We start from the raw sequence: 20183 nt of genomic DNA on the forward strand, positions 1-20183 counted from the left end.
AACCTGTCATCCTTTTTGCCATTCCAGCCCATTACAGTAAATGCTCGCAGCAAGCTCAATTAGTGTGCCATATCCCAGAGTAAGATAAAAGTTAGGAAACTTTAATGATCGGTTAGACTCCTCATATCAACACACTAAGTATCATAAATGCAGCCAGGCCTTTTGGTGCCTATAACCTTGGTTCTTGAAAAGCTGCTCTCTTTCCACAGTCAAAGCTAAAAGAGTGAATGAAAAGAAATGATGAGGAGTTAACGCTGAGGCGGCAGAAAAGGAGAGACAGTCACAGCCCTCAGTTGTAACACAGTCTGGCACAACACTAACAAAGGAAATGAGCAAACCACACAGCAAATAACAGACTTTTATTCAACACTCTGGGCCCCATTCCTTACATCTGGGTGCCAACCCCCATCAATTACAAATAAACAGATTTATGAGAAATATTACACACAAATTACTACATTTGTCTAGACATTTTTGTAGCCTTACTAACATTGGCATGACCAAGTTACACTTTAATATGTATATTGGTATATGTCAAACATTTACAGTATCCAAATTCACTCTTTTTTTTTACATTTGAAAATGTAATAGTTGTACTTCCACATTAATATGATACATGGCATTCACCTAGGAAATAATTCAAGCTCTTGTTATTATGTCATTTGTTCTTGTTGTACTCATAAGTATAAACTATACTCTCATCATTGTATATCAATATACAGGGAAGTCAAAGGAAACACATGGCTGTCACTCTAACCATACTAGCCAACAGTGGAGTTTGCAGTGACAAAGGGACTACTTCAGATATGTTAATGCCTTTTTCCAGACTCATGGTACTGTGCATGGTGGCTGTGAGGGACCAAGCAGTTAGGCATGAGGAGTCACAAGAGAAATTCAAAAAAGCAAGAGTTTTATTTCCCAAAAATAATACAAACAAAATAAGATAAAGCTCCGGGCCCTTAAAAGAGGTCAAACAAACAATAACAAAGGCTCAACCAGAAGAGACTCAAAAATACAACTGACCTCCTAACAAAGAAACAAAGGGGACTTATATATTGGCTGATCAGACCAATTTAAACACACAGGGGGAGACAAACAATAGCTACAAACTAACTTCAGAAACAAATAATGACGAACCTACTAAAAATGCATTCCAAATTACATATACTTTTATTATCTTAACTCTACAAAAATTACTTTATATAAAATCTAAACCCCAGAATCCCTATAGCGAAAAGAAGCTACCCCCCTAGACATATCAAGCAGTGGTAGTGTCCAATTAGGCCACCTCCCCTATAAAGCTGGTCTTTCTCCAAGCGCCACCTCTTTTAAGCCATCAGACCGAATCCCTCCAGGTGTGGACTCCAACTGGTAAACTCAAAAGAAAAACCGTTATATAACAGTATGACCCTCAAAAAGTAACTAATAGTGTCGCTTGCTAAAAGATACTTTCTTCTAAATCAAATAAAGTATAATGCATGTAAAAGGGAAACAAGTGTCCTGTAAGTTATTTAACTGAATAATGGTTGCAACAAATGAAGATGTATACACAAAATCATTCAACTAAACCTAAGAAAAAATATAAGTGCTTGAGGTTACCGCTCTTAAGCTGGCTGTGTGGCCATGACTGTGGCCATCACAGTGGCTCACTGGGTTTACAGGGACACTTCAATGGTATGGTGTCCTAATTAATGTTATAAGTTATACCTGTGTTGTTCCTGTTATGATAAGTCAAAATGGCAGCTGTAAAAAAGGTCTTTAGCCATCACAAATTGGGGAAAAACAAGGATTAAAATTAACTAATAAATACAGTTTTACTGAAATGATGGGACAGCAGACTTTTACCATAAGAACACATCATCAGAAGGGCAAATTATTCTTCACAATGAAAGGAAGAACTGATATTAAAGGATCCAAAAGCAAATTTGCTATAAATGCTTGGCTGTGACATTGTGTAATGTGACCACACACACTTAATTAATATTTCTCAGTGGCAGAGTATAAAATGTGTATCTAACAAATTAAATCTGCTTTTGTTTCACTAAACAAAACTCACTACAAATATAAATTATTAATATTACTTGAATATTAGTTGACATGAATTCACATTTCAGAGACAGGCACAAGTCACAAACAGGTGCAACAGGTCGTTCTCTACTTCAGTCCTTTGAAAGTGGCTCTTCCATTTGCTTTTTCATCAGCTTAATTTTTAGTGTGTAATATTCCTCTTGCAGTTTGAGGACTGCCTCTTGTCTTCTCAGCACAGACATTTCCAAATCCATTCGCTCTTGCAAAGTTTTGCAGTGTGGGGACGTAGAGCAGGGGGTATCTAGGTGTTCTGAGGAAGCAGCTAAGCCAGCAGCACGATGTGTACTAAAATGCTCTGTGTGTGATTGAGGGACGTCAGTGGATGCTGCCATTTCTTGTTTGGCTGGAGAGGTGGATGGATCTGGGTATCCCGGGAGTTCAAGCACTCTCAGTGGATGTTTGTTTGAGAATCTTTCATCTAGCGTGTGCTCATTTCCATCTTCATCATATCTGTAAAAAAGAATTTGAATTTCATCCTATAGCATTTCATCCTTTCATCCTATAGTTGGTTTCTCACTTGCCTTTAGCGAGCTACAGACACATAGATAGGTTTGGTTTAATTTGTCCAGATTCGAAGATTAGACTTTGGGTTTTGTTTTGTTTTTAGTGTGCTCATAACACTGACAAATTACATTTGATAAATTAATGGCAGCATCTATTTCCAGAAACAAAATTCCTGTTACTCTAAATAATCATGTGGGCGGTTTTATTAGGGACTATTTATTTGGAACAAATAAACTGAAAACTGTTCACAGTGAAGTTAGTGGATAACCCAAATATACCCAAATAAACAGGACAATAAGTGGGGTGAGAAAACACTGCTTGTTTTGCAATTGGGGTGATCAGACCTCAATAACAGATGTTCAATAAATTACTTTATACAATTAAGTTCTGCTTTAATTCACTCAAGCCACAAATACTAATATTCACCAAATAAACAAATAAAAAATGTATTACCTGTTTTGTTGAGTTCCCACCAACTCTGAGACTGAATAGTCTTTCCTGTCTTGTTGCAACATGTCTGACAGGTTCATCACAGAAATCACTACTTGAGTCACAGTACCAAACTGTTCAAGAGACAGGCCTTCTGTGAATGAAAAACTATGTCATGCATTCATTAATAATAAACACAATACCATCAATTCTATACAAACAGAGATGGTGAACATTTATTTTTCTGCAGCTTTCCCCATGTATCCACCCTCAGGGCTTATTTCACCAGCCTTAGATTGTAGATTTAATAGTACCAATTTGTAAGATATGTATTGTCATCAAAAAGCATATTTTTCTCACCTATGCCCGCTCTTTGTTGTTTGATCTCCTTCCTTGACTTTGCCAGCAGATTTTCCCACTTTTTGTTACAGTCAGAAACTGTACGCTGAATCTGTGGAAATGCAGTGTTGATGGCTTGGGATATTTCCTCCCAGGCTTGTCTTTTATCCTGTATTGAAACTCCAGTGCTGCACTTCCCTCTGATTATGTCTTTTCTCTCCTGCATTAAATGAGCAAGAAGAAGACACTCCTGGTCTGTCCAGTTAGGTCTTCGCTTCTTGCTGGACATCCCTTCAAGAAGTTGTAGGGGCATTTTTCTGAGATAAAATAAGACTTTATTAATCCCACACTTGGGAAATTCCTGTGTGAGAGAGAGACAGATTGGTTAGCTGACATTACATCCTTATAGCACATGCATACAGTGCAGACAACTCAACACGAATTTAACCATACTTGAACATGATAATTTGACTAAAAGGTAAAGCTTTCTACTTAAGTCTTTTAAAACTTAAGTTGTTATATTTAAGATGTTCCTAAATTTTCGTTACCTGGAACTCAATCGTGACGAAGAGTCACTTGACAGCAGTTCAGACCTTTGCAGGATGTAAATACCATGAGGTACAGTACACGCTATAATAAATAATTACTGTAAAAACCTTAAGGTAAAATGTAAGGCTTTCTTCTCCGTCTCAGGGAAAATCCAAAGCGTCGCAGTTCAATGACGTCGTCTCTTGGTGACGTGTCAGTTTGTTTACAGCAGTACTTGCGCTGCAGCTGCCCTGACATGGCTGTGGATATAACTTTACTTTTTAAAGCCAGTGTCAAGACTGTAAAAACCAGGAACAAGGCGATTGGAATAGGCTTTGACTCTACCAAAGATGAAATTTTCAAGAAGAGCAGACCCAAGAGTGGCTTCTCTCCTAAAGCGAAAGAAGTGGTGAGTGTTCCTCCTCAAGCTAACTTTAGCTAACTGGGCTAGCCTCGACACAAACTGAATGACAGTAAATACTGGACTGTTTTAGTGATGGTTACTCATGCTGTAATGTAGAAGCAGCAGTGGGCATAGGAAATGTGAACAGCAAGTAAGGCAATTCTCCGACATGATTGGTGAAAGTGAAACGCAATGCTTAACTAAGTTTTGTGTAGTATGTATTATCAGATGTTCACCGTTAGCAAGGCCTCTATCAGCAGTGTATATAACATTATATAAAACTATAAAACTACATTGAATGCAACGTGAATTATATGGAAGTCAGCAGTTGGCAATATAGATATAATGCTCTATTAAAAACCTTTTAATTTTTTTTATTGCATAGTACATCTGACAAATCAAGGCATTTCACCACCTTACTGCTAAAATCATATAAAATCCAGTATTGCCTCAAAACAGTCACGCTCATTGATTTCTAGCATTGCCTAATACACCCTGAGATGTTAAAGGGATAGCTACCTTAAAAGGTCTTGCAAAATCTCTGGCGGCTGACATATAATCTAAAAGTATATATCATTATGGCCAAAACTAATGGGATTCATCCTCATAACTGGTGTATGTGTAGGTTTAGTTGGAGGGAGTTAATGTGTCAGCTGTATTGTATTTTACTCTTCTGATTATTGTGCTGTTCTGAAGATAGCAGCCTCTTATTTAGATAATGGTAGTATGCACTGGAGAAAATGAAATAACCACAGACAGGCCTATTAAATGCCCCAGCATCTGAGGTGCCAAAATTGATTCAGTGAGAATGTATTTGCTTTCAGATGGTTCGGTGTATTCAAGGCGGCTCTACACAATTCAATAAACCACATTCCAAACTTTTGTGCCCTTGTAAACATGATTTCTATGGTCATATGCATTTTAAAGAAACAATTTCACTGTTTTATACAGAATCAATATTCATTTTATGGTCTACTCTTGACTAATGTATACTTTAATAATTTTCCAAGCACTCATTTAACCAGAAACCATAATCATATTACAAAGTGAGTCAAAGCTTTATTTTCCTTCCTGTGTACTGCCACTGTTCTGGCATTAAGGTGTAAATTGCAGTTAGCAAATGTGGCATGATTTCAGATAAAAAATATCTTACAGTTGGCATTTGGTCTTGGCAGTTAATCTAATGTCAACCCTTTATAAATTATTTAATTATGGCCAGCTATTATTATTATTTTCAAGTAGCAGTTAAGATCAATAAATACTCAACTGTGTGGAACAACATTACAACAGAATACCATAAAGTCAGTCTACTTCTGAAGATAAATCCCATCCAAAATGGCATCTACTGTATACAGAGAAATAAAGGTAACTGAAATAACATAACACTATTTTTATTTGAACCCCAGTCAGACTATTTTAAAATCCTGCCCAGTGTGTACAGAATAAATGACTGCTCCGCTTGAGATCTGGAAAGACAAAAGTTAAATTGTTCAAATAAGAAATCACATTGGGCCAACTGGCCAGACTTAGCCGTTTCGAGCCCAGAATATTTTGTGCCAGCTGTCAGGTCCGAGCGCCACTGCTCCCCCAACACTGACAGGCCTGGATTCTGGGCTTTGAATTGATCCGGAAAATTGCCCAATGTGACCCAGACTTTAGGCTGCGTAAACTGAAACATTATTTATAAAAATAGTAAAGAACATTCTCCTCGCTTTCTTTAGATTAAAAAAGTCGTGGCGAGTTTTATTATAATGTCCTGCACCAATTAAAAAAGGGGTTTAATCTTCAACTACAGGTTGTAATTACATATCTCTGTTTCCAGACTTAGCTTACAATGTTCTAAAAATGATTTCTTGATTTAATTGAGGAAGTTTCACATAACTTGGTGAAGAAAAGTCCTTTTGAACCTCTTGCTATGGGACACTAACCTTAAAAATTTGGTAGGAGAGGCAACAATGCCATTTAATTAGTTCAGGAAATGTCACAAAACATCTCAAGTTTTATTCTTTCATTTAAATGTACAGAGACATCCTCAATGGTTGGCATTAGGAGGAGGATCATCGGCAACTCAAAGTCATGAGCGTTGCTTCTACAGCCAGAAGTCCTTGGCCTGACATGAATATCGTGAACACAAACATCTTCAAAGGCACCTTGAAGAACCACTTTACGTTTCCCTCGGGGAGTCAGGACTTTAAGTTGTACCTGATGTCAGCCATCAGTCTGAGGCAAATATGAGCCCAGTCGCAGCAGCCCTACACAACCAGGTTTTTGTTATGTTCTGTTACATTAATATTAGAAATGGTGGTTTCATAAAAGCAGTGGTGCTGATTCAAAGAAACCCAAACCTATCCTGTGGTGCCTGCCCTCTGCTCTCCTCCCCCCCACCGCTGTCTTCCTCACGCTGCAGATATAATCTCAAACCATCTTGGTGAAGCAGCTTTTGTAGAAATTGAAATTGCAAGTTTGGAATGTCCTGACTGCTACAGTTATGTCGCGGTTTTTACCCACAACTCAACTATCCATTCTTCTCTGTACAGACTCACAGAGGCAACATTTTTTTGTGCATGTCCCCTCTTCACATGTATGATTCCATAAACATGCTGCAATAACATTTTCTTTCGGCTCTCGAACAATTTCTTGGGGAAAGCCGATCCTCCCAAGAGCCAGTGATTAAAGGTGGAAGATCAAAACAGAGAAAATATTAAATTAGGTCCCCAGTAACAATGTTGACGGCCGGCACTTAATGCACAACAGATGTGGGTGCCCTTCAAGACATACATGACTCTTTGAGTTCCCACTGAAGCTTCACAAAAATAGAAAGAAAACATCAAAGTTGACAAATACACAGTGGTCCTATGAGGCTTTTCCCACTCAAAAAGCAGCTCAGTGAGAAAGGAAATGTAGCTTCTTTCAAGGCAAAAAGGCTTGATTGACTAATAAGAGGCCCAGTGTTTACAGGGTGGGGTTTGGTTTGGGAATCTTTTACCTCATAGGGGTCGGTTTGGGGCACTGTGATCTCCATTTCACCGCTCACCTCGTCTCTCTCTGCAGCATGCTGCCCTTCTCAAGTTTAAATGGCGGAGGTCACTTTAGAATTGGTAAATTGTGTGTAGAAAATAGTGTTTGACTCCCCACTGTGCCTTCAGTATTTGTATTCCAAAGTTGCTCCTTCTCTCAGTGTTTTCTTAGAAACCCTGGCCATCAGCCAGCACTTAAAAAGTATGTTGGGCTAAGTATGAAAACTTGAAAAATGATGCTTGTATATTCTTGAAACATTTAGTTTAAAATCTGGTTTACTTTATTTTTTCGTCAGTTATGATCAAGTTTCTGAGTCCAAAATGTTTGTTCAAAGTTATGTTTTGGGGGTGCTCTGGAGTATATCGGTCTGATAATGTCAGATTATGAACAAGAAAGTAACCTATTTCCCCAATGAAATACACTGGGATATGTTAAATCAATGGTGGCACACTCAAAGATGGAGACCACACTTTAAAATGATGTGAAGTGAAGGATAATTTTTACGATTCTATTAATGTCATGCAGATTAAACCGGAGCACACTGGCAGATCTTTCACGTTTAACAGGTCATGTTGGACAGATAGTGTACAGTCAGCCACAGCAGCAAATGGAATACAGCAATGACATATGAATTTGCATTAATGTCATTCATTTAGGGAATAAAGTATGCAAGTGTGGAAATATTTTCTTTTTGTCTTGACAATTTTGAAAAACCTCTTCTTAAAATAAAAGTTGCTGTAGGTCAAGTAAAAAAGTTAAAAAATTCATGGTAGAAGCACAGGGCCAATACATTTTTCAGAAAGTAAAAAAACCATCATTCATATAGTAAATAGCTAAATTCATTATATTGCAAATTCAGTGGAAGGGTGCAATCTATATTAATTTGATGTAATGTTATTTACAAAAACATGGCTGGATGGGTAAATGTGGAATAATCTCTCCAACCCCAAGAGACTTGAAAACGTTTCTTCTTTAATTTCGACACAGGTAAAAACATGCTGCCATACAGCTGTCAAAAGACTAAACTCAGTCGGGACTTCAGGTATCAGGAAGGGATTTGCAAGGATTCCTGAGATGAACATGCTGCTAAATTGTCTCTTTACCGGTTGGCCTAATCTCTGCACTGTTTTCCCATGAAAGCCAGGCAAATTGAATTTGGAGGCATCTGCTGTTGAGCCTGAGCACAATCTTGATTTTCTTTCACTGCGTGCAACAAAATGCTTTTGCATGATTTGTGAAAATGAAAATAAAAGAGGAAAAAGTGGTGAAATGCAGATTTACAGATGTATGTCAAACTCTAAGTCACAAGATGGAAACCAGATACTCTGCAGACAAAGTAGTGTTGAGCTCAAAGACATGGCTAAATTTGAACATTTAAACATGTAAAGCAGCAGCTGTTGGCGCTTTTTGAAGAATGCTGTCAAGCTTTGTCATTAGACAATCATAGTTATTGTGAATTACAATCACTGGACTACTTACTACCAATGCAGATGACTGCAGGCTGCATACTTGACCCTGACACTTCAAAACACAGAGTCTGAACCATGAAACCACAACATATGTGTGCTCCTCTACTTAGAGACTTCGTTTTGTTCTAGATTAAGATGTTAGTGCAATAGGACATAGGGTGTTAAGTGTGCATAGTCATTTCACATTGATAATGAATGCATCAAGTTAAATTAAAGCAGATCATGTTGTTTAACTTATAGTAAACATATGGTTTACTTTTCAGTTGTGTAAATAAAAAGCGTTGTTGACGGCAAAGGTCAACAGAAAAATAGATAGCAGAGTAATGGAGTTACTCTGGTTTGACAGCCGCACTGCTGAAATGTCTGTTGTTTCCAGACACACACATTTTGCTTATAGTTGCTTCATCCATTGCTCAAATTATACGGCTTCAGATGCTGATTGGATATATTTTTACATGCAATTCCTCTGGTTTTTACAGCAGTTTTCTAACCTCTTTTTGACACCAAATTTGACATATTGTTGAGAGTGAAAGTGTTTTATTTCTCGGAAGTCCCCTTACAGATTTAGTAATTTTCCATCTACGAAAGGAAAGTTGTCATGTCCCCATCTGTTGTTTACTCATAATTGTGCAAATTTTTTATTCCACAGCATGATATGGGATTACTTGGATTGTCACCCATCCTGGTTTATCTTGGCAATTGAATTGGATTTTGGGTCAACCATTGTTTTTGTTTAAATATAAAACTACTTATTTAACTACTACTATTTTAAACTACCTTATATCTAGCATCAGTTGTTATGCCCATTATTATGAATTATTTTTGTTAGTATTATTTGATTCTAAATGTCTGGGACGGGGGAAAATAGTTACTGAGAATTATCCAGCGTTGATGTTTTCCATATTGCCATCATAATTTCAATATCCACGTTTATGAATTGACATATTTAAAGTGTGTCATCTTTTTTTATATATATATTTGCTACTGCTGACCTTAAAACAACCAATTCACTCGCACACACACGCACACACGCACGCACACGCACACACACACACACACACACACTGTTCAAATTACTTTGACAGAAGTCAAAAACAATATGGGTGACAGCAGGTCGAGAAGCACCTACCCACTGTCAATAAAGGTGTGTGTACAATTTTAAGATTTTGCACGTAAGTGAGGCTTGATTTTAGAGCAAATCAGTTACTGTATACTGCGTTGATACAACCAGCATGCTGGTGAATGTGAATAGACGGAAACAATGAGCAAGAGGAAGGGAGGGAAGCTGTTGATTTACCTGATTAACAGACTTCATATGACGTGACTGTAAAACGCGTTCCGATTTTTCCGAAATATATAGCAGGAATCACAAACACTATCACAGTATTACATGATAATGCTTGCTTTTATCAAATAACCGGCTTAGTCTGTCTGATCATGACTTGTCACTTGATGTCTCACTAACCCTTTTAACATTGCCTTTGTGTTTATGCATTTATGTTGTCTACTGTGGTGTTCAGGGTTTTTGTGAGTTACACAGCCCCAACCAATACATCTGTTTCTCACTAAATTGATTGTTAAAATATGATTTAGTTGCTTCCAAATACAGTGCTTTAGTTTCCATTAAATTTTGTCCAAAACAGACTGTTAGACCTATCTCAATGGTGATGTCACCCTCTTGCACTTCTAAAATACTTTCAGTTTGTTTGAGATGTGACAGTCTTACAGCACAAGGGCAGCTAGTTGTTCATACTCTTTACTAGGGGTGGGAATCACCATAGACCTCACAATACTTACGTCACAGCAATATGATATTATTACCATTTTAAACATATTGCAATATGACCAACACGTACATAATAGACCGATACTTGGCGTTGTGTATCGATACAGTATTGCCACGGAAAATATCGCAATACTATGCTCTATGGATTTATTCTCCCACCGCTACTCTTGACAACACATAATGTCTCTACTGATGTGCCTCTGTGTTTGGTTTTTTAAGTTTACATATTGTATCCATGCATGATCTGACCTGCATGGACCAAAATGAACAAACACCCAGACTGTATACAAGTGCTGCTTAATACAGCTTTGACTTATCCAGTAAATATCAAAACACAGTAATACAACTTGACCACATATCCAAAGAGGTCAAAGACCCTGTTCGTATAATCATCAAAGTTTTCTTTGAATGTACTTTTTTGTTTGTTTAAAGAGCTGACTAAAGCGTTGTAACTGCAAATGGACATAAGAAGACAAAACTGAACCCATTAGTGAGTCAGACATAAACATGATAATAAAATCAGCATGCGGCAGAGTCCTCCACTGAAGCATCCTCTGTATCAGGCCCACATACCTAAACATAACATAGCATGGCGTCAGTATGGATAGCCCTCGGTCAGGACACACAGGGACTTAAACCAAAGCAGGGCAGTCATCATCAAATTCTGTCAGTTACCTGGATTTAACAAAACAAAGAGCCATCCAAGCTCTATAGAAATCTGCTTGCTAAGCCTTCTTTTTTCTTCCTCATAATAATCCCCCCTGATGGTTTGTTTGGGCTCAATCGGGGCTTGAGGGAAACAGGGGGGAGGAGAAAATGAGGAGGTAAAGTGGGGGTCCTTGATGATGACGAGATTAGATGTAGCCCGGCAGACTGTCTCCTTCTGCCGTCGCTGCGAGCTCTGCTTCACACACACCTATGACGGTTGCACGTATACACACAACACAACACGCTACATACACACATACAAGGTGAGCCGCATGCACAAGGCCACCCCCTTCCTCATTGTTGGGGAATTACTTGCTCTTTAGGGTCTTAAGTTACAAGAGCAATTGATCCCTCTGACCCCCTGCAAACCCTTGAGGTTGTGCTGGGAATCCAAGCTCCAATGTATACACACAGGAGACAGCTCAACCCCCAGAGCAGCACTCTTAACACTCCCGGGCACCACCAGCTCACACACACACACACACACACACACACACACACACACACACACACACACACACACACACACACACACAGAGACGCACATTTTTTTGTGTCTGATGTTCCAATGCTATGGATTTAGCACTGCCTGCTGGTGAAAAAGGTGCAGCACCATGATCAGAGTTCTGCAGGAAAACATAGTTTGTACATAAATGAAATGCTAAAGCCAAGTGCTAATTGCAAGCCAAAAAATATAGTTTATAGGTAAAATATAAAATAGACATGCCATGTAAGAGGTTATATTTTACACTGTGGCAGGCCAAGGTAAAGATCCTACAACTAACAACAATTTTGGATAAAAGAAACTTCACAACTGTCTTATTTGTCTCTACTGTGATATACATATTGGACGGGTGACATCTAGCTCACCCAGTAGAGCGTGCACCCCATGTAGGCATGTAGTCCTTGGCAGCGGCCAGAGTTCCAATCCGACCCGCAGCTCTTTGCTGCGTGTCGTCCCCCTTTTTCTCCCCTTTACTCTCTTAAAGCTGTCCTGTTGATTAAAGGCCATAAAAACTCCGGAAAATAATCTTTAAAATTAAAAAAAAAGATACAAATTGGAATGGCTTAATGCATCATTTATTTACTAAAGCAAAACATTGTTACTAACTTTGTTAAATAGCTCATACTTTCCAACGAACAGGATCACCCAGGACATTGGGCAGTATGACTGCAGGTGTCAATCTTGCAAGAGCTCATTCACTGAGACACTACATAACGGACAATGTTTGGAAAAACCATAATAAAGGTTCTTTTCTCCCCTGAACCCCCCTCTAAGTTCAACTGCTCTGAACGACAATTAACTTTTGACCTCAAATAATTGTATTATTACAAGGGTCGGCTTGCCTTAACAGCCCTTGCCTGAGTTAATGCCCCACAGCAGTGTGTCATACGTCACTAAATTACCTTCTAAACCAAAGGAGGAGTTGTAGGTTTCCAACAAATTGCTTAGCTGTGTTTATCTTGACACCTACTTTCTGAGTCAAAAAAACTTGTCATTTTTTAAACGTCAGCTCAAATAAAACACTGCATCAGGTCACTGTGACGCTAGGAGTGAATGTTTAGAAACATTATTAGACTGCTGGTGCCAGGTTACCCCTTACAGCCAAGGCAATTTGATAATTGAGGTTGTTAGAGTGAAAAAATCTGAAGGCTAAAGACAGGGTTGCTATCAAAATAATCTCCCACGCTTTGGGATGGCTGTCACAGTCAAACTCATTGTGTCATATTTCAAGCCTTAGCTTGTCTGAGTTCTGTCTTCTTCTGGATCTAACAGAGCCTGCTATGTGTATGTAAACCCACTTGTACCCTGACAGCAGAGCTCTCTGGACAGGAAAGCAATTTGGTCGTTTTTAATATTTGACCGAATTACAGGAGCAAATATTGGATGAACCAAGTTTCCTTTGGTTTGCCTGTGCACACATACACTTGGACATTTTCTCTGTGATAAATAGTAACACATCATGAATTTAAGGCTTATTAGAGATCAGTGCTCTCTATGCAGCCGCTCCGGGTTTTATTTATGAGAGCTGTTTGACAAGGAAATTGCAGGTTTGATTTTTGTATGTCCTAAACTTGATGAATTGTCAAAAGCAAATATTGAGAATTCACAGAGATACAGACGAGGTCGCCTGTCCCATCCAATAAATACAAACGTATACATTTACTCTGGCTCTGTCTAAATGTAGTTGGTAGAAAATTATTTCCTGGTATACGTCTAAAAACTCTTTCATAAACCGTGTTGACATGGTTAACCTATTTGAAGGAGCGACTGAGGCATGGCATTTAAAGAGACTCATTGACATGAACGTAATCAAGTAATGGTTCTTCTCACTTTATCTTGCCAGATCACGAACATCACCAAGCTCAAAGACTTTCTGCTACAACACAGGAAAGATTATGTGAGCGCCGGAAGGTAAGCCTCGCCAAACAGTCGCAGTAATCCACCACAATCAACAACCACAGCTGTAAAACCCTTCAAGGCTGCAGGGGAGGCCAGTGAAGAAACAAACACTTTGATTCTGACTAAATTCATGAGAAGGTCAGAAGTCAGGGCTCCTTCAAGGTACCATCAAAAATGCCTCCAGTTTGTATGTGTGTGTGCTGCAGGGGGCTGTCTGCTGGCACAAGGTCAGCAGCGAGTAGGGTGGTCTGTAGCGGCAGGATCCAGACTAATTGTCTGGAATAATTGAGCTACAGCCAAGTGAAGAACAAATCACGCCCTGGGACTAATCCAGGCTTTCCTCCTTTCAAGGCCTGCTCTGTGTTCTGTAGGTGTGGGTGTGTGGAGTAGCCTATGTTTTGTTAGGTTTGTTGATAAAGCCTCAACAGAACACATTAATTGAACATTAGCGATGTCAATGGGTGGAGTGCAGCAATATTTAGCAGTGGGAAAATCCATCAACAAGTCTTCGGTGGTATGTACACAAGTCTCTTCTACTGTCAGCCTCACCATCAGCCGTCTTCCGTTTTCCTCTACACTGGGACTTTGCCTGACAGAATAATTATGGATTATACTTCCAAATGTTTATAGAATTAATGTAGCTGGTCGTCATTTTAGACCAAGGATGGCGAAGGTTTAAATAAAAGCCATATTCATGGTGTCCTTAAAAGAAATAAGTTCTAACATGTTATGGTGTTTTTACCAATCCAAAACTCTTTCTCTAGGTCACCATACGTATGGTAATGGATGACTCGTTCAATTTCTATCACTGCATCTTTGTTCTTCCATGTTTGTTTTATTTAAAGGCTGCAACTAATGGTTATTTTCCTTGTCAATTTGTCAAATCAATCTGTTGATTATTAAAAACATTGACAAATGTTCATTGCTGTTTCCCAGAGCCAAATGCAAGATCTTGAAATAAACTGTTCTGTTCAACCAGCAGACTAAAACCCAACATATGAAGATATAAGCCAGACAATGTTTGGCATTGTGCTTGAAATATTACTTGATTTCTTAATTATCTAAATAGTTGATGATGAATTTTCTGTCAGTCGACTAATCGTTTAAGCGTTTAGTTTTATTATAGTTATACATTTTTAGCAAGAATTAGTCACCAGCTCTTACCATTAGGTATGCATGTATGTAGTGTGTCCACAAGAGGGAGACCTTAAGCCTTAACAACACACCACTGCCTGACATCAAGAAAGCTTTATGTTGAAGTCACAATCATGGTCACTTCTGTGGAGTTTTGTGTTCTTCTCATGTTTGTGCAGGTTTAGTCAGATTGCTTCAATTTACGCTCATACTAATAAAACATGAGCTCAGGTGAATTGGACACTCATAACTCAACCATTTGTGAACCGTGAATGTCCCCATCTGCCAAAGTGCATGATGGGTACGGGCTTTGCCCCTCGTAATGTGGAATATGGATTTGTAGGTGGTACAGAAAGTGGTTGAAGGTAGATAAGACATGAATGTTAGGGAGAACAAAGGATCTGTTGCTAATTAGTCCACATTTAATAAAGCTGTGCTCTTAAGAGTCTTTGTATGAATATCAATCAACCGTTGAGCTTTTGATACAAGGCCGTGAAGTGTTTAAACTTACTGTGATTGTTCTTGATGTTTTACAGCCTCATCTCATCAGATCTTACCCGTATGACGGACAATGAACGAGACCAGATTGACCAGGATGCTCAGATCTTCATGAGGACTTGCTCTGAGGCTATCAAGCAGCTACGCAATGAAGGTGTGTGCTTGTTTTACTGTGCAGCACATGGACTAGTTCACGGATCTTATTGGAAATGTAAAATAGGCTCTCAGATAATGCTAATTTTGTCTTGCATTATGGTGCATGATGCACTTTTCAAAACATCAACAGGGAGCTGAAAAGGAATTGGATTTTATTGTTACTTGTTGGCATTATATCAAAATCTGCGCATTTGTCTTTAATAAATAAATGTGTTAATGTGTTCACCATAGCGGTGAAGCAAGTGACATCAGCCCAGATAAAGGAGCACAGAGGGGCAGTGCTGGACCTCATTGAAATTTATCTGAGAGGTGAGTTCATGCAACTCATTACATTTTAAACAGCTGTCTTTTATACCTTGTATTCAATTCACTGTTTTGTATGCATTGCATCCATCCATAAGTAAGTGTGAGGCCAGCTGGCTGGTTTTATTGGTTTTGACATGCGCATGCTGCAGACCTGAAAATCACTGAACCAATATCTCAGCAAACAGGACTGCATGGTAACATTATGTGTACCTTGATTGTTTTTAAGGAGTATGTAAGCTGTACTCTGAACAGAGAGCAATCAGGGTCAAGAGAATGGTGGACAAGAAGAGGCTGTGAGTATATGCATACCTCATTCACAACAATTATTTACTTTATAATACTTTCAAAACTTGCTCTTGATTTGCATGAGCCTGTGCTCTGTGGTTTTAGGTCAAGGCTGGCACCAGAACACCACAGTCGAGTGGCAAAAACACTGGAGGTGGAGCCCACAGAGGAGAAGACTGTCAAGGAGGAAAGTTCTGGTAAGTTAGTGAGTCGTCTTGTACAGGCAACCCTAGTCTATATCCACGATGTTCCACTTCCGGGATTGCTCCTTTGCCGTAGAAAATTCTGCCGTATTTCACTCTTTTCAGCCGGAGATCCGTTTCCTTCCGCTCTCTTTGTGTTGTAATCTTAAACTCCGGTGGATTTATGAGGACTATGGTTAACTGCTCCTCAGATCTCTGAAGGGTAAATTGAGACAGCTAGCTAAACTATCTGTCCAATCTGAGTTTTCTGTTGCACGACTAAAATAACTTTTGAACGTACACGTTACACCAAAACAAGTTCCTTCCTGGGGCTATTTTGCAACGACACAGTGTTTTTTTCCCGGTGCTTATTGTGCACCGCCCATGACAATTGTGAATGGTTTGAAGAAATGCCAATTAATCACAGCACGTTTTTCTCCCATCCCGGAATGATGTGTGGACTAGCCAGACCCTCCTCCGCAACGCTGTGGAGGAAGGTCTGGCAAAGCGAGACTGAATAAAGTCTCTAATGCAGTCTCTAATTTGTAAAGTGCCATGCCTCAGCACAGCTCTATTATGCCTGATGATTCATTGTGGGCACTTGATTAAATCTCAACCATTAAATTCTAATTCTGCCGGTTTATGTAATCCAAACCATCAGTTTTTGGAAATCTTAAGCTAAGATATATAAAGATAAAACTTTGCTATCCTCTAGACATCACTTAACATTCTCAGGACCGTCCACATCCATATCTTTATCCAAAATGACTGGCATGGCAACAGCTGCATTTGTCTTCACACTTAATTCATTCTTCAGTTTATTAGCATTATTGTCAGTAAGAAAATAAAGCTATGGTTAAGTTTGATAATAGCGAGTCTAAAAGCTGATTGACTTCATTGTCATTATTACGTTAACAGGATTAGGATGTAAACCATAAATACTGCTGAGCAATGTGTAAAGAAATAATTTGGCCCTGAAGCAAAAATATTTCTCAAATCATTTGTGAAAACATAATTACACCAGTTGTTTTGGTGCTTGAAATTACTTTACAAAAGTATTGGGTTCACAAAAGTAGCGTAATATATAAATAAAATAAATAAAAATAATTAAAAAAAAAAAAGATTTGTTATCGCTTTTTGAGTACAAGTGTTGTCAGAGTGTTTGTCCTCAGAGGGCTAAAGACATTTCTTCCTCAACCTTATTATCACTTAAGAGAAACAAACTGAAGTCACCACAGTAAATTTAGCACACCTAAGTGACTTTTGTTGTACTCATTTTCAACCAATTATGCACATAATTAAACCATGACTGTTTTGAACTAAAAAAATATATCGTCTAATGTCTGGGGGAGACATTGCATGACACCAAGGCTCATCATTTGTTTTTGCTGCATAGTATGTGTGCTATATATTGACCCTCACAGAGAACAATGATGTTTTCCTACTTGGAAGAAGTCCCACTCCATTTGATGATCCAATTTCATCAAGCACCACTGAGATTGACTCAGTGGTTGAAAAGGTTTCAGGCATATAATATGTCATAATAATTAATCATCACCATATTCCTACAATTTATATTCCCTCACACCTAGTCCCTGTGTGCAATGTTGCTGCAATGACCAATGACTGCATTATGAAAATATTTCAACATAGACTGCTCTTGCGAAATGTGGTGAAATGTAATGTAATGTAAAAAATGTAAAAAGACTACAAGGATACAACATCAAAATAAAATCCACCTAAAATACCACATTTGAATTTGAGTTTGACTTCATGCCCACATTTAAAAAAAAAAACTGGTCAGGTTAGAAATATGAAGGATCTAGCCCTATTAAAAAAAGTCCTTTCAAAGAGAGAATTAGCAACTAGATGAACAATTCTAATGAACAAAGTGCAAGTAAAGGACGTGAGTTTTACTTTTCCTCCCTGTAGAGAAGAGTGTGTCGGAGGTCCCCGACAACCCTGTCAACCTGTGGGAGGAGGGCCGAGTGGAGGACGAGCTCTCTCCTGAGGAGATCCAAATGGTATGGCATCTTCACTCATGTTATACAGTATATGGTGATCTGTATGATTAATGCGTGTCTCATAAAAGTACAGCAATACTTAGACTACATCTAAATGCACAAGGACTAAGCAAAGTGCAATCATTGATTAAAGGAGGAAAGGTTTTAGTGAGAATACATTCATAGGAGTCCAAATAACAGACTTATTTTGGACTTTTGGAAATATTTCTCATTACAAAAATAACCCAGTGAAGTGTATTTTCACAAAAGTACACAGTTAATTTTATTTAGTCTTTTTGCTAGATAGCCCTCCTTTGAAGGTTTGTGGGTCAAATGATACAGCATTTCACATCTCCTAGTTAACCAGAATTAACCTAAGCATTATTGATGAAGATGTTTTGTTATTGTGCATTTCTGTCTAGTTTGAGCAGGAGAACCAGAGGTTGGTGAGTGAGATGAACAGCCTGGTGGATGAAGTGAGGTGAGTCCTGCTCAGCACATGTTACGTTCCCTTTATGAACATGTCTATTACCAGGGGATGTCTGTAATTTAATTCTGTTCACACATCAGTACTGTGAATCAGTGAAGTGAATGGTAAAATGATTTACCATGTGTTGCACAATGTCACTTCCCCCTTCCACTAAATTACACCGCTCCTAGTGATTGAAAAGCCAGGTGAGCAAGACAACAATTATGTGAAAAACCAGATGTCGATCCTAACAGGATTAAAATGACCCAAGGACATAGGTGTTTGCAGATTCAATTGTTACCGTGATAGCCAGAGAAAATAACTGATATTTCTCTTCCATCTGGAACATGCATTGAATATGCTAGGCACTCTATTTTCATGGGATATTAAATGTTTTCCTTTTGTACACACCAGACAAATCGAGGGGAAGGTGGTGGAGATCTCTCGACTGCAGGAGATCTTTGCTGAGAAAGTTCTGCAACAGGTGAGTTCCTTTTAGTTCTTTCACTTGGACTCTTCATTTTGTGAAGAAGTTGTACATAAACTCACCGTCCGTGTCGCGTTCCGTGACAGGAAACAGAGATAGACAGTATTCATCAGCTCGTTGTGGGTGCTACAGAAAACGTCAAAGAAGGCAATGAGGATATACGAGAGGTAACATCACTGATCTATTCCGCATGTGCTATTCACACATTATCTTTTCCTTTGGTTGATGTTTATAAATCTGATCAGTAAAACATCACTTTGTTTACTTCTGTCACAAGGCAATCAAAAACAACGCTGGCTTCCGGGTATGGATCCTGTTCTTTTTGGTCATGTGCTCTTTCTCTCTCCTCTTTCTGGACTGGTACGACAGCTAACACAGCCAGCATGGACTCTACGACAGGAAAGCGTCTGACTCTGGCACATATTGGTTATCTCATACAGACGTGATGAAATTACTGAGACTGAATGTACGGTTTACCATGCTGGACCTGGTGTAAAGAGTGCTCTTCATGAAGATTGTGGAGATGGCAGTTCCCTGATGCTGTCTATTAATGTTTGTCCAGGGCAGCTTCAATGTCTAAAAGCACTTGAAAGGACGCAAGCTTTGTATGTAGCACAGTGTCCACTTTAAGTGTGTGTATGTTTGAACATTCAGACTTACTGTATCACTAAAAGCATTGACGATGGTTTAATTGGCAGCAACATTTCCTGTCTGTCGGACAAAACAACATTTATTTCTGATCCCTTTTGAAGCAGACTAAAGGTTACTGTTCAGAATGACAATACATTCACTTGTCTCTTCTACACTATTTAAATACACTTCTGTACATCAGTGACACAAATTATACTTTGCAGTCCAATGGTGACTAATGTTTTGCTTTCCAGGCACTTGTGAGCAGCAGAACAATTTTTTAATATCTTTCACAGCATAACTATACTGACACACCACTCACATTCTAGTAAAAGTAATCAATATTCTTAAATTAAA

At 38.6% G+C, this 20183-nt stretch overlaps 1 protein-coding gene and 1 long non-coding RNA gene across 3 annotated transcripts; one reads left to right on the forward strand and one right to left on the reverse strand.

The window, feature by feature from the left end:
* Positions 1 to 344: 344 nt before the first annotated feature.
* LOC116687404 (uncharacterized) lies at positions 345 to 4084 on the reverse strand. Of its 2 annotated transcripts, none has more exons than XR_004331527.1 (6): positions 3909 to 4084; positions 3382 to 3721; positions 3046 to 3175; positions 1651 to 2538; positions 1289 to 1293; positions 345 to 849 (listed from the first exon to the last, which is right to left on the reverse strand). It is a non-coding gene; the product is annotated as an uncharacterized LOC116687404 (long non-coding RNA). The 2 variants fall into 2 exon arrangements; XR_004331528.1 differs by having other exon boundaries at positions 3382 to 3677; positions 3909 to 4068.
* Positions 4080 to 20183, forward strand: stx18 (syntaxin 18). Its single transcript, XM_032512746.1, has 11 exons — positions 4080 to 4297; positions 13621 to 13688; positions 15347 to 15462; positions 15696 to 15773; positions 15997 to 16063; positions 16161 to 16252; positions 18170 to 18261; positions 18663 to 18721; positions 19124 to 19193; positions 19283 to 19363; positions 19474 to 20183. The coding sequence occupies exons 1-11, from the start codon at positions 4145 to 4147 to the stop codon at positions 19567 to 19569; spliced, it is 972 nt and encodes a 323-aa protein (XP_032368637.1). The 5' UTR covers positions 4080 to 4144; the 3' UTR covers positions 19570 to 20183.

This window comes from Etheostoma spectabile, chromosome 4 (assembly GCF_008692095.1).
Source record: "Etheostoma spectabile isolate EspeVRDwgs_2016 chromosome 4, UIUC_Espe_1.0, whole genome shotgun sequence".
NCBI classification, from domain to species: Eukaryota; Metazoa; Chordata; class Actinopteri; order Perciformes; family Percidae; genus Etheostoma; species Etheostoma spectabile.

Bases quoted from the DNA above. Each gene is read 5' to 3' on its own strand.
- stx18 (XM_032512746.1), top strand. From the start codon at position 4,145: ATGGCTGTGGATATAACTTTACTTTTTAAAGCCAGTGTCAAGACTGTA. The intron at 13,689-15,346 runs GTAAGCCTCGCC...GATGTTTTACAG, and splicing joins GATTATGTGAGCGCCGGAAG to CCTCATCTCATCAGATCTTA. The intron at 15,463-15,695 runs GTGTGTGCTTGT...TGTTCACCATAG, and splicing joins CAAGCAGCTACGCAATGAAG to CGGTGAAGCAAGTGACATCA.